We start from the raw sequence: 16,883 nt of genomic DNA on the forward strand, positions 1-16,883 counted from the left end.
ACAAACCTTTTAAGCTCGTGATCCTTTTAAATCAATGTCTCCATCACAGGTTATTTAATGTGAACAGCTTCAACGATTTATCCTTCTCTAAGTTTAATTCAAAGGCCCTGTAGTCATCTTGTGCCTCTCAGATTTATCGAAAGAAGAGACCACTGGTTTAAGTTTACCGGTAATTCAGCCTTTGTTGCATCTCCATAGATGGATGTAGACGTATCACGCCATCCATGAAGAGAAAGGAGGCAATTTAAACTCAGCTTTACTGCAGTGATCAGATACTTTGCACGTCATTTGGTTTTGTAAAAATCAACACAAGGTTGGTTGGTTACGTTCTGAAGAAAACCGCTGACTCAGAGGTACAAACAACAAAAACAAAGAGTTCTTTTAACTTTTTATTGGAGTTTGCAGCTGGATGAAATAGTTGCCACCAACAACCGTTTAAAACAGAGGTGTGCTTTAAAAAACAAAACATCACAGCAGCCTTTTGGGGAATTGCACAGGTGGACAGACATCATGTCCTGTGTTTTTTGATTCAGTACCGTCTGGACAGAATTTGAACTGTGCAAATAAAAATGTTAATGTGCCTTTTATAAAAAAAAAATAAAAAAAGAGAACTGCACAGATGGTTACAGAAAAGGACATACCCAGTCATCATACAGTTTGCAAGTGATGTACAATCATGCACCATGAGTAACATTACAATGTGACCATGAGGTCATGCATCAGGAAAATAACCAAACACCTAACATCATGGTTCCCTTTTAGTATCATAGTAGCATTGAAGTACACTGGATGGTCGTGTGAAGTTCAGATTTCACAACATTAAACACAGGTGGACTGGCATTATATGTGAAAAGCCTGTGTGTGTGCATATATATCCACTATATAAAAAGGTAGTGAGACAAAGGGTACGAGCTACTGGGCTGCCAACAGGTAGGACACCACGGTCAACGCTGCGGTCTCGATGGAGAACAGGTGATGGTCTTCCACGTGCGGGCAGCTGCTCCTCATGAACTCGGCCAGCCGGAGCAGATACTCCATGTTGTGGCCCGTCTGCCCCCTGCACACAGCGATCTGGACGCCGATTATCTCCGGGCTGGCCGGCCCTAGGTACAGGGCGTTCTCCGTGGTGGCGATGTACACCAGCGCCTGAACCGGAGGCTGTTTCTCCCCCTTGGGGAAGAACTCCACCATCTTGGTGACGTAGCCTCCGCAGACAGTCTCGCGCCCGTTGAGGTACTTCAGGGACTCTTCGACTTCACTTCCCCTCACCTCGAACGCCACGCCCCAAGTGCTCGCCTGTGAGAAGAGGTAAAATATTATGAGTCATTGTGTAGTTAAAGTCTGGAAACTCCCCTGCAGTTTCTACAGCATCACTAGCAAACAAATAGGAAGTAGAGCTTTTCCACTTACGTCATCGTCTTCAATCAGCGTCACCACTCTTCCAGGCTGCAGAGAGAGAGAGGAAGAGAAACGCGTCACGGACAACGCTTGATGCAATCTGAGCCAAGACGCTTAAACAGTAGCTGGCTGTGCCAAAGTAAGCCAACGAGCACCATGTGTCAAAGTATGTTAAGCAATAAAACAACATTTAGCATCTTACCAACTCGTCGTTGCCGCGGTGGACGTTGTCTCCGTGCCAGAAACGTCTCTTGTAGCCTTGAATGTAGCCGACCTGGCTCCTCCTGTACTTGAAGTCAGGCTTCCACACCAGAGACCCGTACCCGAAGATCCACAGGCTGGCTTTCCCGGCGATGATGTATTGAGACTTCATTTTTTTAAATTTATTTTAGTGTTGACGTTCAGATGAATCGATTAATCGCTCTTTCAATTGATGTTTGTTAGCTAAGGTGACTAGCTAGGTAGCGTTAGCTTCCTCCGGTCCAGGAGCAGCGGTACCGGTTGGCTCGCAGGTATACCGCGGACGGTATTTGAGCCCAACTGCTTAGCAGTTGCGACAATTGAATTTCCCAGTTGATTTTTCCTTGCATTATGCATTGCCTTTGCATTAGAGGTGCCGCATTATGCCTTAAAAATTCATGGCAGCCGTTTCGGCCTTCAAACCAATGGAAAACGATTAAAAAAACCGTCTCGGCCAGCAGCTTCTCCGGCCACTACGACTTTTAAGCTAACTAATATAAAAGATGGATGTTTGATTTAGCGGTGATGGCGGAGTCTTGCGCTTGATCTTCTCATGTCCAAGACGCGCCGACGATTTGATTCGTTTCCCCTCGATAACATGGCGCAGTGGCGCTTATGTATTTATACCGTCCAGGTCAGTTGGGCGAATCCATGTCAGTTCTTTCGGCCAATGATATTTAAGGAAGGCTCCGTCAATCCAATCAAATGTCGGTGCGCTGAATAAGGCGGGACTTCAAGCCAACTCGGTTGCACTATTGGCTCAAATGTAACTTTCCTGTACACTACATCTTTGAAATTGATTGGCCGTTAAACTGTCACTCCAACTGACTCATTCTATGATTGGTCGCATGTTTTGTCATTCTCTGGATATATTTGCATATTGTTCAGAACGGTTTGGCTGATGCAACGTCCCATACCATTTCAGGCTTCAGGGCCAATGCAGCAACCAAGCAACATACCAAGGCATTGCATCAGACTTGATCTGGGAGAGAAAGGCCTATATAAGGCGATGTATGTTATTTGACAAGATACGGTAAAACACCAAGAAAATAAAGGAAGATAATATGAAATCATATTTGAAGTTAGACACAAGACAAATACAATGCATTAGTCTAATTCTGCCAGTGGAAACAACATGGCCTGAAGACTGTAGGCCTACAGATGGAAGTCAACATTGAGATTGGGGTAAATAAATAAGCCCCCATACATGGATGTTTAAATGATTCAGGGAAAGTGCAGGCTGTAATCTAGTCACATAGCTCACAGATCCAAAGGCAAGACAAAGGTTGCTGAGGATCCTTCAGCAACACCACCTTCTTCTCAGCCCTCTGGAACCAGGGAGATAACTTCTTGAATGAAGGTGGTCAGAGGTTTTTGTTCTTGTCAAATTTGTTGCATTGTCTATAATCACAGTTTTGCTTTTTGTTGACACAGTGGGTAGTGCCGTTTTTATACACTTTTCCCAACAAGCACCCTACTTTGGCAGCCAAATCCAGGCTCATAAAGTAGTAGGCATGGGTGATTTCTGAGTTTGACAACCACCCCAGGTTTAGACTATGTGGACAACACATGTACACTTCGAATAAACCAAAAAGTAGCAAAAGTAAGCAGAGGAAATAGTGAATCAAAACTGTCCACTGCAGAGACACAACATGAGAGAGCGATGATGGAAGACCTGATCAAATGTACAAAAATGCCCATCCCTCTTGCTGGATCTGAAATACCGTAATAGTACAGGCTCATCTGTGCTCAATAGATAGATTATCTATAAATAGCTGGCATTATCTGCCTTGATAAGAGGCCAGACAACCTTATCAGCTCTTCATAAATCTAAACCACCACCCAATCCAGGCCTTTGGGCGACCCTGTGTCATGCACAAGCTTCCATCATTATGCCGTGGCCTTTCATGTACATCCACTCCTGGAGCCTGCTGCCACAGTATCTCTGGGCGGCTCCAAGCACAGGCCACCGAAGGCTTCACTGAGCCATACCGACAGCATTGCTTGTAATCTAATCTGGTGCGCTGCTTCGATGACCAGTCGATTTATCAAATATTCACCGGGGCTATTTGTCTTTGCTGTCAATCTAATGCGTTTAAAATAGATCACCATTCAAGCCCTGGGCTGACTCAAATATGAAGTCATGTAGTAACGTGTGTGGAGAAAAACACCCTTTTCTTCTGTTTTTTTCTCCAGCTCACAAGATATGAAGTAAATGCAGACAAACAAGATACTGCTCTGGTTGAACAGGGGTGGTGGGGGGCAGCAATCCATATACCACTCCTGCAGCAACGTCGTTGTTTTTACGAGTGTGATGTACACATTCTTTTGCAAGTCAGGGGGAGGTTGCTGGGTAACTGGGACAGCTCAGTGGCAGCTAAAGTTCTGCAGCATGTGACTTTTTACTTGCAAGAAAACACCCTCAACACAGATTGTGGCTCAAACACTTCCAGGAGGTTTGTTCTGAATTATTGATTCATCGTTGGATTCACAGCATATCATAATAAGCGTGTTTCATGCTCCAAAGTGTTTAGGTTACGTGCTGCTGTTTGATTATGTTGCTTTAAATTCAAACTCGTGTGCACCTGGTGTTTTATTTTGGCATGCTGACAACCCGTTTCCTGTGTGTGGGTTTCTTGCTGACACCTAGTGTTAATTAATGAGACGACTCCAGGAGCAATACAGGGGGCAAGGTTACAGAGCGCTGGGTTACAGCGTCAGGATGTATATGTATGCATGTGCATGCATGTCAGGAGCCAAATGAGACTTTAAATGAAGTGACAAAGAGTTGCAGCCATGAAACAAAGCCAGAGCTAAGCAGTTTTGCACTCTTGATTGTGACTCAGCGTCAACATTTTTGAAAAGTGTCACGCAGAGGCACTTCTATTCCCAATGAAGAGATAGGAAGATTTGAATTTCAAATCTGCTTCCTGATTCTCCATTCATGACATCCATGTCACAGATCCCCCCCCCCCCCTCTTCCTTCTTCAGAATAAATAGTTGCTGATTAGCGTGTTTGTCTGCGCTCTCACTTGTTTTGAGGTTGTTTCCTCAAAACCCGGGTGCAGATTGAAGAGAGCGATGCGTGAGAAAAGCAGTTGGCCCGCGCCGGCATGTTCTGCATTTTTTTAATCAGGGAGGAAACAGGAACTGATGTCACTGGGTCACAAACAGGATGCTGTGATTATAACACAATGAAAACGCCTGGCCATGGCTGTGGGGACCCAGAGGCCAAAGAGCAAAGCTCTAGCATGTGTTTGCCACCGCGATCAAGTGCGAAAGAGGGTGTGTGTCTGGTTAGAGGTGTGTTGATGGTGGGAATAGACTCCAAGTATACTATCAGGCTGGGTCAGGTAACAGACCAAATCAAGACTGGCTTTAACTGGGTGATTAATCGTTGTGATAACGTATCTCTGGAGCCAGGCCGGAAGCACCCTTCTCCGAGCCCTTAGATGAGGATGCCTATAGGTCACCAGGCTAACAGGATGTGTGTGAGGGAAGAGCCATCCAGATTCTCTGCCGAGTGTTGATTGCCGATGATTACGGGGTGTTGGCTGTCGCAGGATTTCTGTTAATTGGCGGCAGGAGGTTTGCATTTGATAATGTGGATGACACATTTCCAAAAATAGATTTTCAGACACATTGGAACAAATTGTAGGACTGATGCTTGCGCGACCTCTCAACATCAACGAGTGGTGGTACATGTATGGCACCGCATTTTTTTTAAAAGACAAGAAGGGCAATACAACTGAGAAGATGGCTCTGATTAATCAACTTTTCTAAAAAACAATATTTCTATTTATGTGGATTCAGAACAGATCCACTTGGCTCCCCGTTTGGCTTCCCCTCCCCTCTGGTGCCAGGCCCTCTCCCCAGCTTTGTCTGCAGGAGTGGGTGGTACAGAGCCGGGCATTGAAATATTGCTCTTAACCCTGAAGGGGAGGCCGGCAGTTGGGGAGCCCGTAAGTACTCGGTGTGTTTTTTTTATGGGAGGAGGTCTGTGCACTCTGTGTCATGCACACGGGCGAGAGGCCTGGCATATGCTGCTGTTTTTATGGCACTACAAACTCACTCCGAGCTCCCCCACGGCATCTGTTTGGCTGGCTATGTGTGTGCACGGACGCGTGTGCGCGAGCATTATGAGGGGTGTTGGGTGGGGTGGGGGGGTGGAGGGGGGGGGGGGGCATTCCCCTTTGCCCTGCGCCTGGCTTTGTTTCGCCATTTCCAGCTTGAGGGGGTGGTATCCCTGGAAACGGATTTGAATTTCAAGCCAATTTCGGGCCGGAGAGAGACGGGGGGGTGGGTGACGGAGTGGGGTGGGAGCCAGAGGCGTTTCCAGGAATTACTTGGAAGTAGGCCTACTGTAGTGATGCTACAGTCGGGGAGGGGGCTTTATGTTTCTACCTACTGTCCAAAAAATGAAATATGATGTGTGAGTGTAGGAGAGCAGCTGGATTTCATATTCATAAAATTCATTTAAAAAGTCTAGCTGAGCATTATGGGTATGAATTGAGAGTACAGGATGAAGCTTCAACAATCATAGGTGAAATGCGTAAATAAATAAATAAATACAAGACACATTTGATCATCATTTGTACTCAATTTCATGATTTAAAAACACCTCAAAAATAGTTTCCTTTTCCATTTACTGACATCAAATTAAAAACAGTTTTCAAGGAAGTTTTATTCTTCAGAAGTTTGGTCCTTATAAATATGCATTATATACAAAATAATATTATAAAACATATAAAGAGCAGTGTGTCATATTTAAATTAAACTCTGGAAATAATCATTTAAAAAAATTACATTATTGGTTCTGTATTTTTGAATTGTATTATAGGCAGGCAGTGGTGTGACAGTCTTTGCTCCTTGTTTTGAGTCTCTTTGTTTTTCTCACTTGGGTTGCATAAAAAACACTTTATATGCAAACATTTCCGTTCTCTTGGATCTTGCTGGCACTGACTATTGCTCTCCTGTGGTTTTCTCTTCAATTCCATGTTGATTAAAAAGTATTTTCCCCAATTTGTTTTTGTCTTGTAGTGCAAACGATCCAAGAACAGACAAGGGCGCAAATTTAGCATTCAAACCCCCTCTTTTAAGGCTTCTAGTGAATTTGGGCTGCATACTATCTTCACCGTTGCATGGAAAAGTCCAACCTGTCATTTTCACTTGATTGACAGTTGAAGATGAGTTTCAGACATTCGTAACTCTCAGTGTTTGGTGAGGTTGGATTGTGACAGTGGGCGAGTTCACTCGTCTCGACCCTGAGTCTTGCATAGCAGGCGAAGCTGGCAGGAGTGAGTGCGGGGGCGGGGATTTGAAGGGGTCAAATCGTAGGCACCTTTTTGTTTTTTTACTGATTGGTTGGCTGTCAAAGTCATCATGATTATCACACGAGGCCCGGGGACACACACGAGGGGGCAGCAATCCACCTGCGCCTCCTTCTACAGTCCAGGATGGCCGGGATTATTCACCAGTCCCTCCAACCATTGTCACAACTGAGAGAGGTCCTTCACTGTACATGTTTTGCATACAAACACTCGGTCAACATAAAGTTTCTCAGTTCTGTTCTTTTTTTTTTTTTTAATCTTTTTTTTTTTTTAATGTAGAGCAGAGGTTTCTGCCCTCTCCAGTTCTCAAGTGTTCCAGAGCAGCAGTGGACATCTAAAACAATCTCCAGTCTCATCTCCAAATTTTGTAAACAATCCAGAATATTTCATTCTGCCTCGATTGTGTCTTTTTCCTCGCTCCCTCGCCTTCGGACCCCTCACAGTTTATACCTGTAATAAAAAGAATAAATGAGAACATTAGAGTCAAAAGACAAACTAATAAAACAACACAATAATGCCAAAACTCTCTTTCAGCACTTTTTGACGTCTTATATGTCATGTGCTTCGGTATCAACATTATATTTTCCTTGGAAATGAACATCAAAATTGCACTCAATGCCACAGCAGTAACACATAGCACCTCTGAGACCAAGCGGAGCCAAACATGTGCGAGGAATCAGTATAAGTTCGGACATCGTGTCATCACATGGCCAAGATAAAGAACAGCCAGAGTAATTTACAGAAACCAATAATGCAGTCGATCGGGCTTTCCCCCGACTTTAGGTCCAACTACCCAGAGTTCAGTGTTCCTACAGTAACCCTTGTCATAAATGTTGGTGCGCTGGTGATGGACGGTGCCCGTGGGACGACATGATGCATTTCAAGTGGAGGATCTGCGGAAATGCAGATGAAGATGTGATTTGTTCATTTTTTTTTTGGGGCTTACCTCTGTTGCTATGACGCACTCCCTCCGCTCCTCTGCTATAACAAATACAGACTGGTACATGGAGTCTCTTGAGGAACATATCGTTGATATCCTGCACTCTGGCTTTTCCCTGCAAACACAAATCACACTCTGTGTTAACACAAACTAGAATCACATGACAGAGCTGTGCACGCATACAGCGAGGCAGCAGAAATAAGAATATCCACATTGTGGTTTAGTGCAAGCAGCGTGAATGTGGTTCTTCTTACCTGTACATTCTACTCAAGGGCATTTTGTCGTCGAAACATTTCTCATAAATAAGACTTTTATCCTCTTGTGACTTTTCATCCTTGAACTCCTTTGATTTCGAGTGGTAAGAGTCCAAGTGATAGTTTTTATGGATAAAGTTCGACTTCTCCGAGTCACAGTCCACCCCCAGGCTCATTTTCTGGTTGGTGTTTTTCAGCTGGGACTCCGGGATCAGGTTGTCTTTCTGAACATTGGACAAGTTGTTCATAGTCTCCGTGTCCCCCCGCTCTCTTTGGGCCTGCCTGTGGATGTGCCTCAAAGCCAGGCCCACCATACACAACAGCACCAGCAGCGCCACCAGGCCCACAGCCAGAGAAACTGCCGCCCACTGGAAGCTGTCTTGGACCTCCCCGTTGGTCACGGGAGAGGTGACGGCGGCGAAGAACTCGCAGCGCGGCCCGGTGAAGCCTGATGGGCAGATGCAGGTAGCTGGAGGCTTGCCCGCCCCGCCGCCGCCGCCGGCGCAAAGCCCCCCGTTGCGGCAGGGCCGAAGGGAGCACTCATCCAGGACCCTGTCGCAGTTGCGTCCCCCGTAGCCTGCGGGACAGGCGCAGGTGTAGTCGTTGATCCGGTCTACGCAGGTGCCTCCGTTGAGGCAGGGGCTACCGGCACACTCGTTGATGTTGATTTCACAGCGCTGGCCGGTAAACCCTGCACGGCAGCTACACATACGCAGGCCACCGTGGATCAGACACAGCCCGCCTACAGAAGAGGAGAACAATTAGTATCAACAAGTACTGATTCTCTAAATGAGACGGAACATTAAAAAGGCATTACGACATCAGAAAGAACATGATCTCCATAAACCCTCCCACGAGGCCCCTTCAGTTGACACATCTCCCATCAAATCCACAGTGTGGCCACAGCACACTGTGTTCTCCCAGAGCGTTTGCAAGAAGACAGAAATCGAGCCGCGCTGGATATTTGTCCCCTTTCATCAACAACCGCGGCGAGCTGTGGCGACATTTACAAGCTGCTGCTCTGAGCTGCCGTGTGTTTATATGGAGGACAATAGACACCAAGTTCCCACCGATTCCTGTTGTTCCACACTGCTTCCAGATGCAGGAATTTGAAGGGGGGAGAAAGCGCGAGGGGAAGTTCAGACAAGGGGGGGGGGGGGGGGTGTACCATTAGCACAGGGAAGCGACGTGCACTTGTCCACTCTCTTCTCGCAGTTGAGTCCCGTGTAGCCGCGGGGACACTCGCACATGTAGCTGCGGCCATTGTCCTTCTCCCAGCATTTGCCACTGTGGAAACACGGCGAGTCGGCGCACGTCAGCAGGCTGTGCTCGCAGTGGGAGCCCTCGAAACCTTGGGGACATGTGCACATGTAGCCACCTTCCAAATTCTGGGGAAATTTGGAAAAGAAAGGAGAAGTTAGGCAGACAGTTTAAAAACTATAGAATTAGCCTTACAATATTAGAATATAATGTGTCCAACTTACTGTGCACATCCCTCCATTCCTGCAGGGGTTGCTGTCACACTCCTGCATCTCCAGCTCACAGTTGACCCCCGTGAAACCTGGCAGGCACGTGCACGTGTAGCTGCCTTGTCCCGTGTTCATACAGGTGGCGCTATTCACACAGGGATGGTGATGGGTGCAGAAGTTCAGGTCTGGGGGAGAGGAGAGTGTTTGTTTACAGGGAGCTCGCAGGAGGAACAAAAAAAAAGAAAAGCCTCTCTACCCCCGGATGTGTGCAAAGCCAAAGGAACTCTTCAGAGGAAACCTAATTTACTAATGCTTTGAAGTTAATTCAAATGAAAACAGTGCACAAGTAATACGAGAAGATCTTTTAAAAAGGAACAGCAGCAGTGGTCCAAGTTGTCCGGTGTACCTTGGTCACATAATAGGCCTCCCCAGCCCTCCTGACAGTTACACTGCCATGGCAGCTGGCAGGTGCCGTGTTTGCAGGCCGGGTACTTCTTACACTCGTCACAGAACGTGCCCTGCCAGCCGTCTCTGCATCTGCAAAACAACGAATGAATTATGTTCGTTGATTTGTCACTTATTCATATTGTAGATCTTACAATTGCCATGAATAACATAACTGAATCTCGTGGTTAAAACTGCTCATTTTGTTATTCATTTTAAACACACAAACAGTCGACTTGGATTAAACGAGCGCACACCTCTTTGCTTTATAGCCCCGTCATGGATTAGCTGGCGATTACATTAACAAATCAGCCATCAATCATGCAACCAGACATTAATAGCTGCACCACAGTTGGATACAGTCATTAAATGCTCATATAAATCCATCACAAAAAAAGAAAAATGAAAATGCATATGATAAGTGTCAATTGAAATCATGCATCGGCACTGGTAATTATGTTTTCCCCAACCTCATTACACCATTACACATCAGTTATTGCATGTAAGCAGCAATGTTTTTTGTGTAACCCTGGTGAATGATGACATAAGCATTGTGAATGCAGTAGGGCAAACACTCCTGAAGGTTTGTGCAGTTTATTAAGGCTAAGTAATGCTAAGATAATAGCACAAAGGTGAAATATTGCTTTCAAGATTTCTGGCAATAAGCCAACAGTCAACGCATTTTTGTTCTTGTTTCCCAGCACTGAGCACAGAAACCTAGTCAAACCATGAGATCCTGGGACTTACGATGTACTTTTAAGGGTTTTTTTTGCCAAGTGAGCAGCTTTACGGGGTTGGGTATCTTAAGGGTTTAGCCTAAATTTGGGTCAGTTTTAGCGATGGGAATGATGGATTTATCTCTAAAAAGAGGGCAAAATGGGATTCAGGGTGAATTTCTCACAGCATGTGTGTGTGTGATTTATCCTTGCTGGTGAGTGAGTGAGAGGGTAGTGACAAGAAAGGAACATGGGAAGTAGAGAAGCCAGTGAGTGACGCAGGGAGACGAGCGAGGGAGAATACTTGTTGATTCAGTGAGCTCTTAATTTATGCTATGCATGCCAGGAAAGCGTATGTGAATGTTCACGTGATGAGACATCCCGCTCTGATGAGTTGTATACGAACATATCTTGTCGGACGCATGTTGCTGCTGTTAAAATGACAATGGACTTGAAAGTGGATTTGTTTTTAGAGAAACACAACCAAAGCTCTCCACCTGGTGCATCCAGACTCGCACTTGTTCCCAAACGTGTTCCTTCCTTCACAACGGCCAACACCTATTTCAACACTTCACATTTATTATTACTTACACACACTCGCCAGGTTTGGAGCAGTTTCCGTTCCTCTCGCTGCAGCCGTCCAGACAGATAGCTGAAACAAAAAAACAAAAAAAAACATACAGTTAAATCTACTGGGTTTTTTTTGCAACTGCTCCCACCTGATTATTTTAGCACAACTGTGCCTGCAGAGACACAATGCATAAAGTTTCACAACTTTCAAACTGTGAAAGAATAACTAGTAGGAAGCAAACATGTCAAACAGCATATTGGCCTACTCATAAGGAAACACTGCTGAAGTTAAATCAATAGGTGCTAAAAGTGAAATACCACTGTAGGACCCCCCTCATGCTCCACAACAGCCAAGGCTACAGAGCCCTCATTTCCTTGAAATAGCCAACTGTGGACTTATGTTGAAGTACATGAGGCCTCAATCTGTCTCAACTTTTTCTCAGAAGCCTTCATTTGATCTGAACCTGTCCGCCTCACTCAGCTGCCACAGGGGGGGGGGGGGAATCGGTTGCGGGTTTGTTTGTCTTGCATGACACTGATTCGCAGGGCAACATATCAGGCGACTGACGGTAAGCGGCCGGTTTAGTCCAGAACAGATGCTCGCTCTCAATAGCAGACAGCTGTCGCTATTGTTGTTTGCGGTCCGCCAGAACCATATCTGCAGCTGCTACTACCGCGCGCCCAACAATGGAAGGGACTAAACATCGATGGCGCGTGGCGGATAATAATGCCGCGATTAACCTTGGCGCGTGCAGTCGCTCGAGCAGCTCCTATCGGTACCCCCCCCTCCCCCGCCCTCACCCCCCCTTGTCTGCGGATTATGTTACCGGGCACGCTTGGTACAGTGTGAAGGTACAAAAGACATGTATAGTGTTTTAAACAAAACAGGAACCCCTCAGTTCTGGATGTGCATGTGACTTCCTTTATACACGCATTGTCACAAAACGCCAGGTAAATGCACACCTGTGGAAGCTAATTTCATGTTGACAAACTAAGAGGTGATGCTTTTGCCATATATATACATAGTGAGCTTTATTGTGCTTTAATACTAAGTTTTTTCAGCTTCCCTAAAATGTTTAGGCCCAAACGACTTCTTTGAATTGATACGAGAGTGTGTGAGAGAGAGAGAGGAGAAACTATCGTGTCTGAAAGATGGCTCATCTATCTTTCCCATGTATATTTTCTGAAGTCACCGACGATGGATGTGTCTGTAATTGCAACACGTGAGCCCATCTGGTTAGAATTTGGCGCCACAGTCAAAATAGCACATGCCAATTTCTCATTCACCACCAAGTGACACCGATGACAGATCCGCTGTCACCCATGTGGCCACATATCCAGCACATGGTAACTATTACTCTCTCGGTGCCTCCTTCCGATCTCCTCCTTGATTCATTTGTTTTGGTGAAAAGGGCCCGTGGTATTGTGCAGCCAAATGGCATCGGGCCTCCTCATGGGCCCATTCAGGGTTGTCCAACACTTGGGAGTGTTGGTCTAGGATTTGTCCAAGTGGGTTAGCGCAAGTATAATGTGCCTGTTGTCAAGCTAAGCCGTCTGTCCAACAACTCATAACCAATGAGTGTCCACAAACCCACAATCGGCTACACATCAGAATTATATGATTGCAAATTATATGAGGCTGAAATATGCATTCTACACCAACATTGCCCAACAGACTTGCCAGATATCATTAACGATATCTTTAACTTGTGCATGCTCACAAATCTTTTTTTTTCTTTAGGACTTCAGCCATGACGATGAAGGGCAAAGGTCATACATAATGAGGAGACCTCGCAGAAGTAACACCTCTTTAAGGTAAGGACTTTCTACCCCAATCCTGCAAAGACTTCTTATCAAACCACAATGGGCCGAAACAGACTCCTCTACCGTTAAATCATTTGCAAAGCTTCTGGACGACCCTCTCGTGTTAAAAGAATACATCGACACAGGCTCAGAGCAACACTGAACAACGAAACTCCAGTGTCAACTGACAAGGAAGAGAGCAAGACCAGTGTTTACACAGAAAATGAAGAGGCCGAATAGAATATTGCTTACGTTCTTCGCAGTATTTCCCTTTCCAGCCAGGCAGACAGGATAGCTGCCCATCCCGGTTGCAGGTGTAGTGGCCGAATCGGTCGTCCCTGGGCGTGCATTTTTTGGAACAACTTTCGCCGTAGTAGCTTTCGTTGCAGATGAACCGGTACGAATACCTCAGCTCTGTCTGCTTTCCGGTCTGCGTATCCTGAGACCAAGCAGTTCCTACACCCAGCTGTCTTTGGATGGCCATGAAGCTTATCAAAAAGTCTGGGTTGTTGGTATCTGAAAAGAGGAGGAAGTCAGAATTAATGCAGGATATCTAAGATTGCAACCTGGTCATGGGGTTGTTGTAGTTTTATGTCAAGAAATGCATCATAAATAGCTTGTGGGTTCAAAAGTCGTCCGCTTTCGCTTTAGTAATCTGCCCACTACAAAGCTGCTTCCCTTATCAAGTCCCATACAGCTTAGATGAAAGATAAACTCAGGTTGAAATTTCCTCTTTCTTTCCATCAGCAAAAACATTCCCAGGCCCAGTCCCCTCTTCCAAAGGGCGGAACAGAGTAAGGTGTAAAATACAGGAAGATACAGTCAGGGGTTTTTGGCAGGCACTGTGTATTCTCACCAAAGCCCACAGCTCTTTCCCACGACCAAAATAAACCAGAGGAAGTTCAATTGTATTGGGTATAAGAATGAAAAAGGTGTTCTGAAGTTCATAACAAAGGAGTGAATTGGCGTGAAAATGTGTGAAATGATGAACAATTGCCAGGAGATGGAGAGGAAAATATAGCCAACATTCTACTTATTTGTTTTTTTTTTGTACAATTTATGCAAAAATGGTAAACTCATTGGAGAGGCTTGTGTGTTAAATGTACTGACAGAGCTCCCTCCTGTGGTAAAAAAAACGTTGCACTTACCTACAGGTAGATTTCCATAAGGTGAATGCCAGGCTTCAATTATTAATGAAAATGACCCCTAAGAAAAAAACACATGCAGTTAGTTAATATCTATTCATAGATGTATATATATTTTTTACAAAGCTCCAAATTTACACATTTTCTTTTTCTTTTGTATTCAGTCGACCGCTGATGCTGAAAGGAGCTCGTTCAATTTCACTGAATATGAGTTCCAATGATCACTGCATGGCCTTCTGGGTTTTGCAATGAACGGCGCTGTAGCTGTCCAATATGTTTGTCTCCACAGTAATACCTAACGATATGGATTAGATGAGCTCACCAATAACTGGTGCGCTGCCAAAATGCTTAGCAATTCCCTTAAACAACATCAACACATTGATCTGTGTAATAAAACAAATAAAGTGGACGTGCTGCTCCGCGCTCTTACCGGCCATCCAAAGGTGAACGGTATCTGAATCGGTCTCGGTAAAGTGCCACTGTCCTTGGCGCTGAAAGAGTTTGTCCCCAGCACTGCTGTCATTGTACTTCCAAAGATGCAGTCACCTGGCGAGACCACAGCCTGATAGTTCTTCAAGCAAATTCGAAAATAAGTCCTGCAGTTGGGTTTGCATGCGTTTCCGTTTGCCAGTAAACCTCTGTGGTTTCTAAATTCGTGGAGATCCAGCTCAAAAACACCGGATCCAAATACCTAAAAGAGAAGGAAATATGATTTAGGAAAAGGTCGTTTCTGTTAAATATATTCTTTAAAAATAAAAAAAACATGACACAAGTGGCTCTCCATCTGTTTACGCGGAGGTCTCAGGACCACCGGGGAGATGCGTTATCCTCCCTCATACCTGTGATATCAACGTGGTGCTGACTGCGATGGTAAAGGTGAACCAGGCTGCCATCCTTCTCGCTTCTCCTGGGCAGCCGCGTCACCAGCCAATAAAGCAGCAAAACCTTCCTAAGTATTTACACCAAGGTAAACAAATGGACAAAAAAAGAATCTCTAAAATAAAATACGTATAAATCCTTCTTCACTCCCAGGGAGCTCTCCCGTAGCGCCCTGTTGGTGTGCGTCAAAAGCGTCCAGTGAAAGCTTTTCCAAGTTATCCAAAAGGTGAGGGAAGACAAATATCCAGTGTAGCTGCGCGTCTTTGAGTCAGCAGGCGTCCCCTCCTTGCATGGTGCTGTACTCCACAATGGTCCCTCCGCTGTGTGTGCGCGGCTCAGAGCTTGTTTTGGTGCTGAACTTGGTGCGTCAGTGCGCAACGGATGTTCACCACTCGTCTTATTACTCGTGAATGAACCGTGGTGCGTCTCCTCCCAGATATATAGACTTGCACTGCGCTGCTCATTACATAAACTGTCAATCACCCCACTGACACCGCCCACTCTACGTATTCAACCCCCTTCCCTTCCAACCCAACAACAATTATCCAGATTTAATACCCACTGGCACTGTGCTGACTGACCACCATGGATACTGGGCGATTATTAACAAGCCCCAACATCTGTTGACTTATTTTTAGTGCACAATGCACCCCGACGCACATTCACAGATCATGGACAGTGAATGAGAACAACGAAGGAAAGCCAAAACTTGGAGAATGGAAAGCAGGAATTCAATTACTGTCGTACTCCGTGCACCCTCTTGCCCTTGGTTCCACTCAATTGCACGCCTAATTAGCCCTCACTGCAGCGTGGAGCCGTTGTGCGCACTATTTCCTTTCAGACCCTTCACTCTCTGTGGGGTCATACGTGCCTCTCCCTCGGGCTGGATCACAAACAATGAAACTAGAAATGCGATTAAATACAAAAATCTCCCCAGCGTTTGTTTAAATTTCTGTTGACGGATAAATTAACTTTTTTAAATGTTTTTTTTTAGCTATACACTGTGCAGCGCACACATCTCAATAAATATAAATGAACCCACAGAATATACATGTATATTTTTTACTTTCATATCGAATCATTCATAACACTGATAGAAATACGTTTCCTTTTACGCACAGATACACAGGCCCACATTGAGTCCAGACTCACATTCTCTTCTGACATGTTATCTCGTGTGTTTCATCTCGTTGGTGGCGTGTGCCTCTTCATGCCCACCCATGCGTTTTACGGTTTAGAGGCAGCGTGCCTCCTATTGTTGTGGCGCGTGTCTCTCTCTCTCTCTCTCTCTCTCTCTCTCTCTCTCTCTCTCTCTCTCTCTCTCTCTCTCTCTCTCTCTCTCTCTCTCTCTCTCTCTCTCTCTCTCTCTCTCTCTCTCTCTCTCTCGCCCTCATGCGGGTGTAATGTGCGGAACGGGAGACATAACTACTCAGCTGTATGCAAATTCTCTCCCTCTCTCTCTCTCTCTCTCTCTCTCTCTCTCTCTCTCTCTCTCTCTCTCTCTCTCTCTCTCTCTCTCTCTCTCTCTCTCTCACTCTCGCTCTCTCTCACGTGCACACAATCACCTGGATCCCTACAATTGGTTTATTCTTCGCCTTGGCCTTTAACAGCTAATAGGAATGACACGGGGCCCACGCGCAGCGAGGTTCCCAGGATTGAGATAAAAGATTTAATTTGATGGCCTGAAATTGACAG

At 45.5% G+C, this 16,883-nt stretch overlaps 2 protein-coding genes across 2 annotated transcripts; both read right to left on the minus strand.

Annotated features, from left to right (window-relative positions):
• Positions 1-384: 384 nt before the first annotated feature.
• On the minus strand, positions 385-2,225 carry chac1 (ChaC, cation transport regulator homolog 1 (E. coli)). Its single transcript, XM_079290247.1, has 3 exons — positions 1,601-2,225; positions 1,411-1,446; positions 385-1,296 (listed from the first exon to the last, which is right to left on the minus strand). Exons 1-3 carry the CDS (start codon positions 1,769-1,771, stop codon positions 913-915), a joined length of 591 nt encoding a protein of 196 aa, XP_079146373.1. The 5' UTR covers positions 1,772-2,225; the 3' UTR covers positions 385-912.
• Positions 2,226-6,288: 4,063 nt separating this feature from the next.
• dll4 (delta-like 4) lies at positions 6,289-15,409 on the minus strand. Its single transcript, XM_079291306.1, has 11 exons — positions 15,149-15,409; positions 14,740-15,000; positions 14,313-14,370; positions 13,417-13,680; positions 11,383-11,443; positions 10,038-10,168; positions 9,647-9,816; positions 9,331-9,550; positions 8,163-8,904; positions 7,915-8,023; positions 6,289-7,418 (listed from the first exon to the last, which is right to left on the minus strand). Exons 1-11 carry the CDS (start codon positions 15,200-15,202, stop codon positions 7,413-7,415), a joined length of 2,076 nt encoding a protein of 691 aa, XP_079147432.1. The 5' UTR covers positions 15,203-15,409; the 3' UTR covers positions 6,289-7,412.
• Positions 15,410-16,883: the final 1,474 nt, after the last annotated feature.

The sequence above is a fragment of the Melanostigma gelatinosum genome (assembly GCF_949748355.1).
Source record: "Melanostigma gelatinosum genome assembly, chromosome: 19".
In the NCBI taxonomy this organism is placed as follows: domain Eukaryota; kingdom Metazoa; phylum Chordata; class Actinopteri; order Perciformes; family Zoarcidae; genus Melanostigma; species Melanostigma gelatinosum.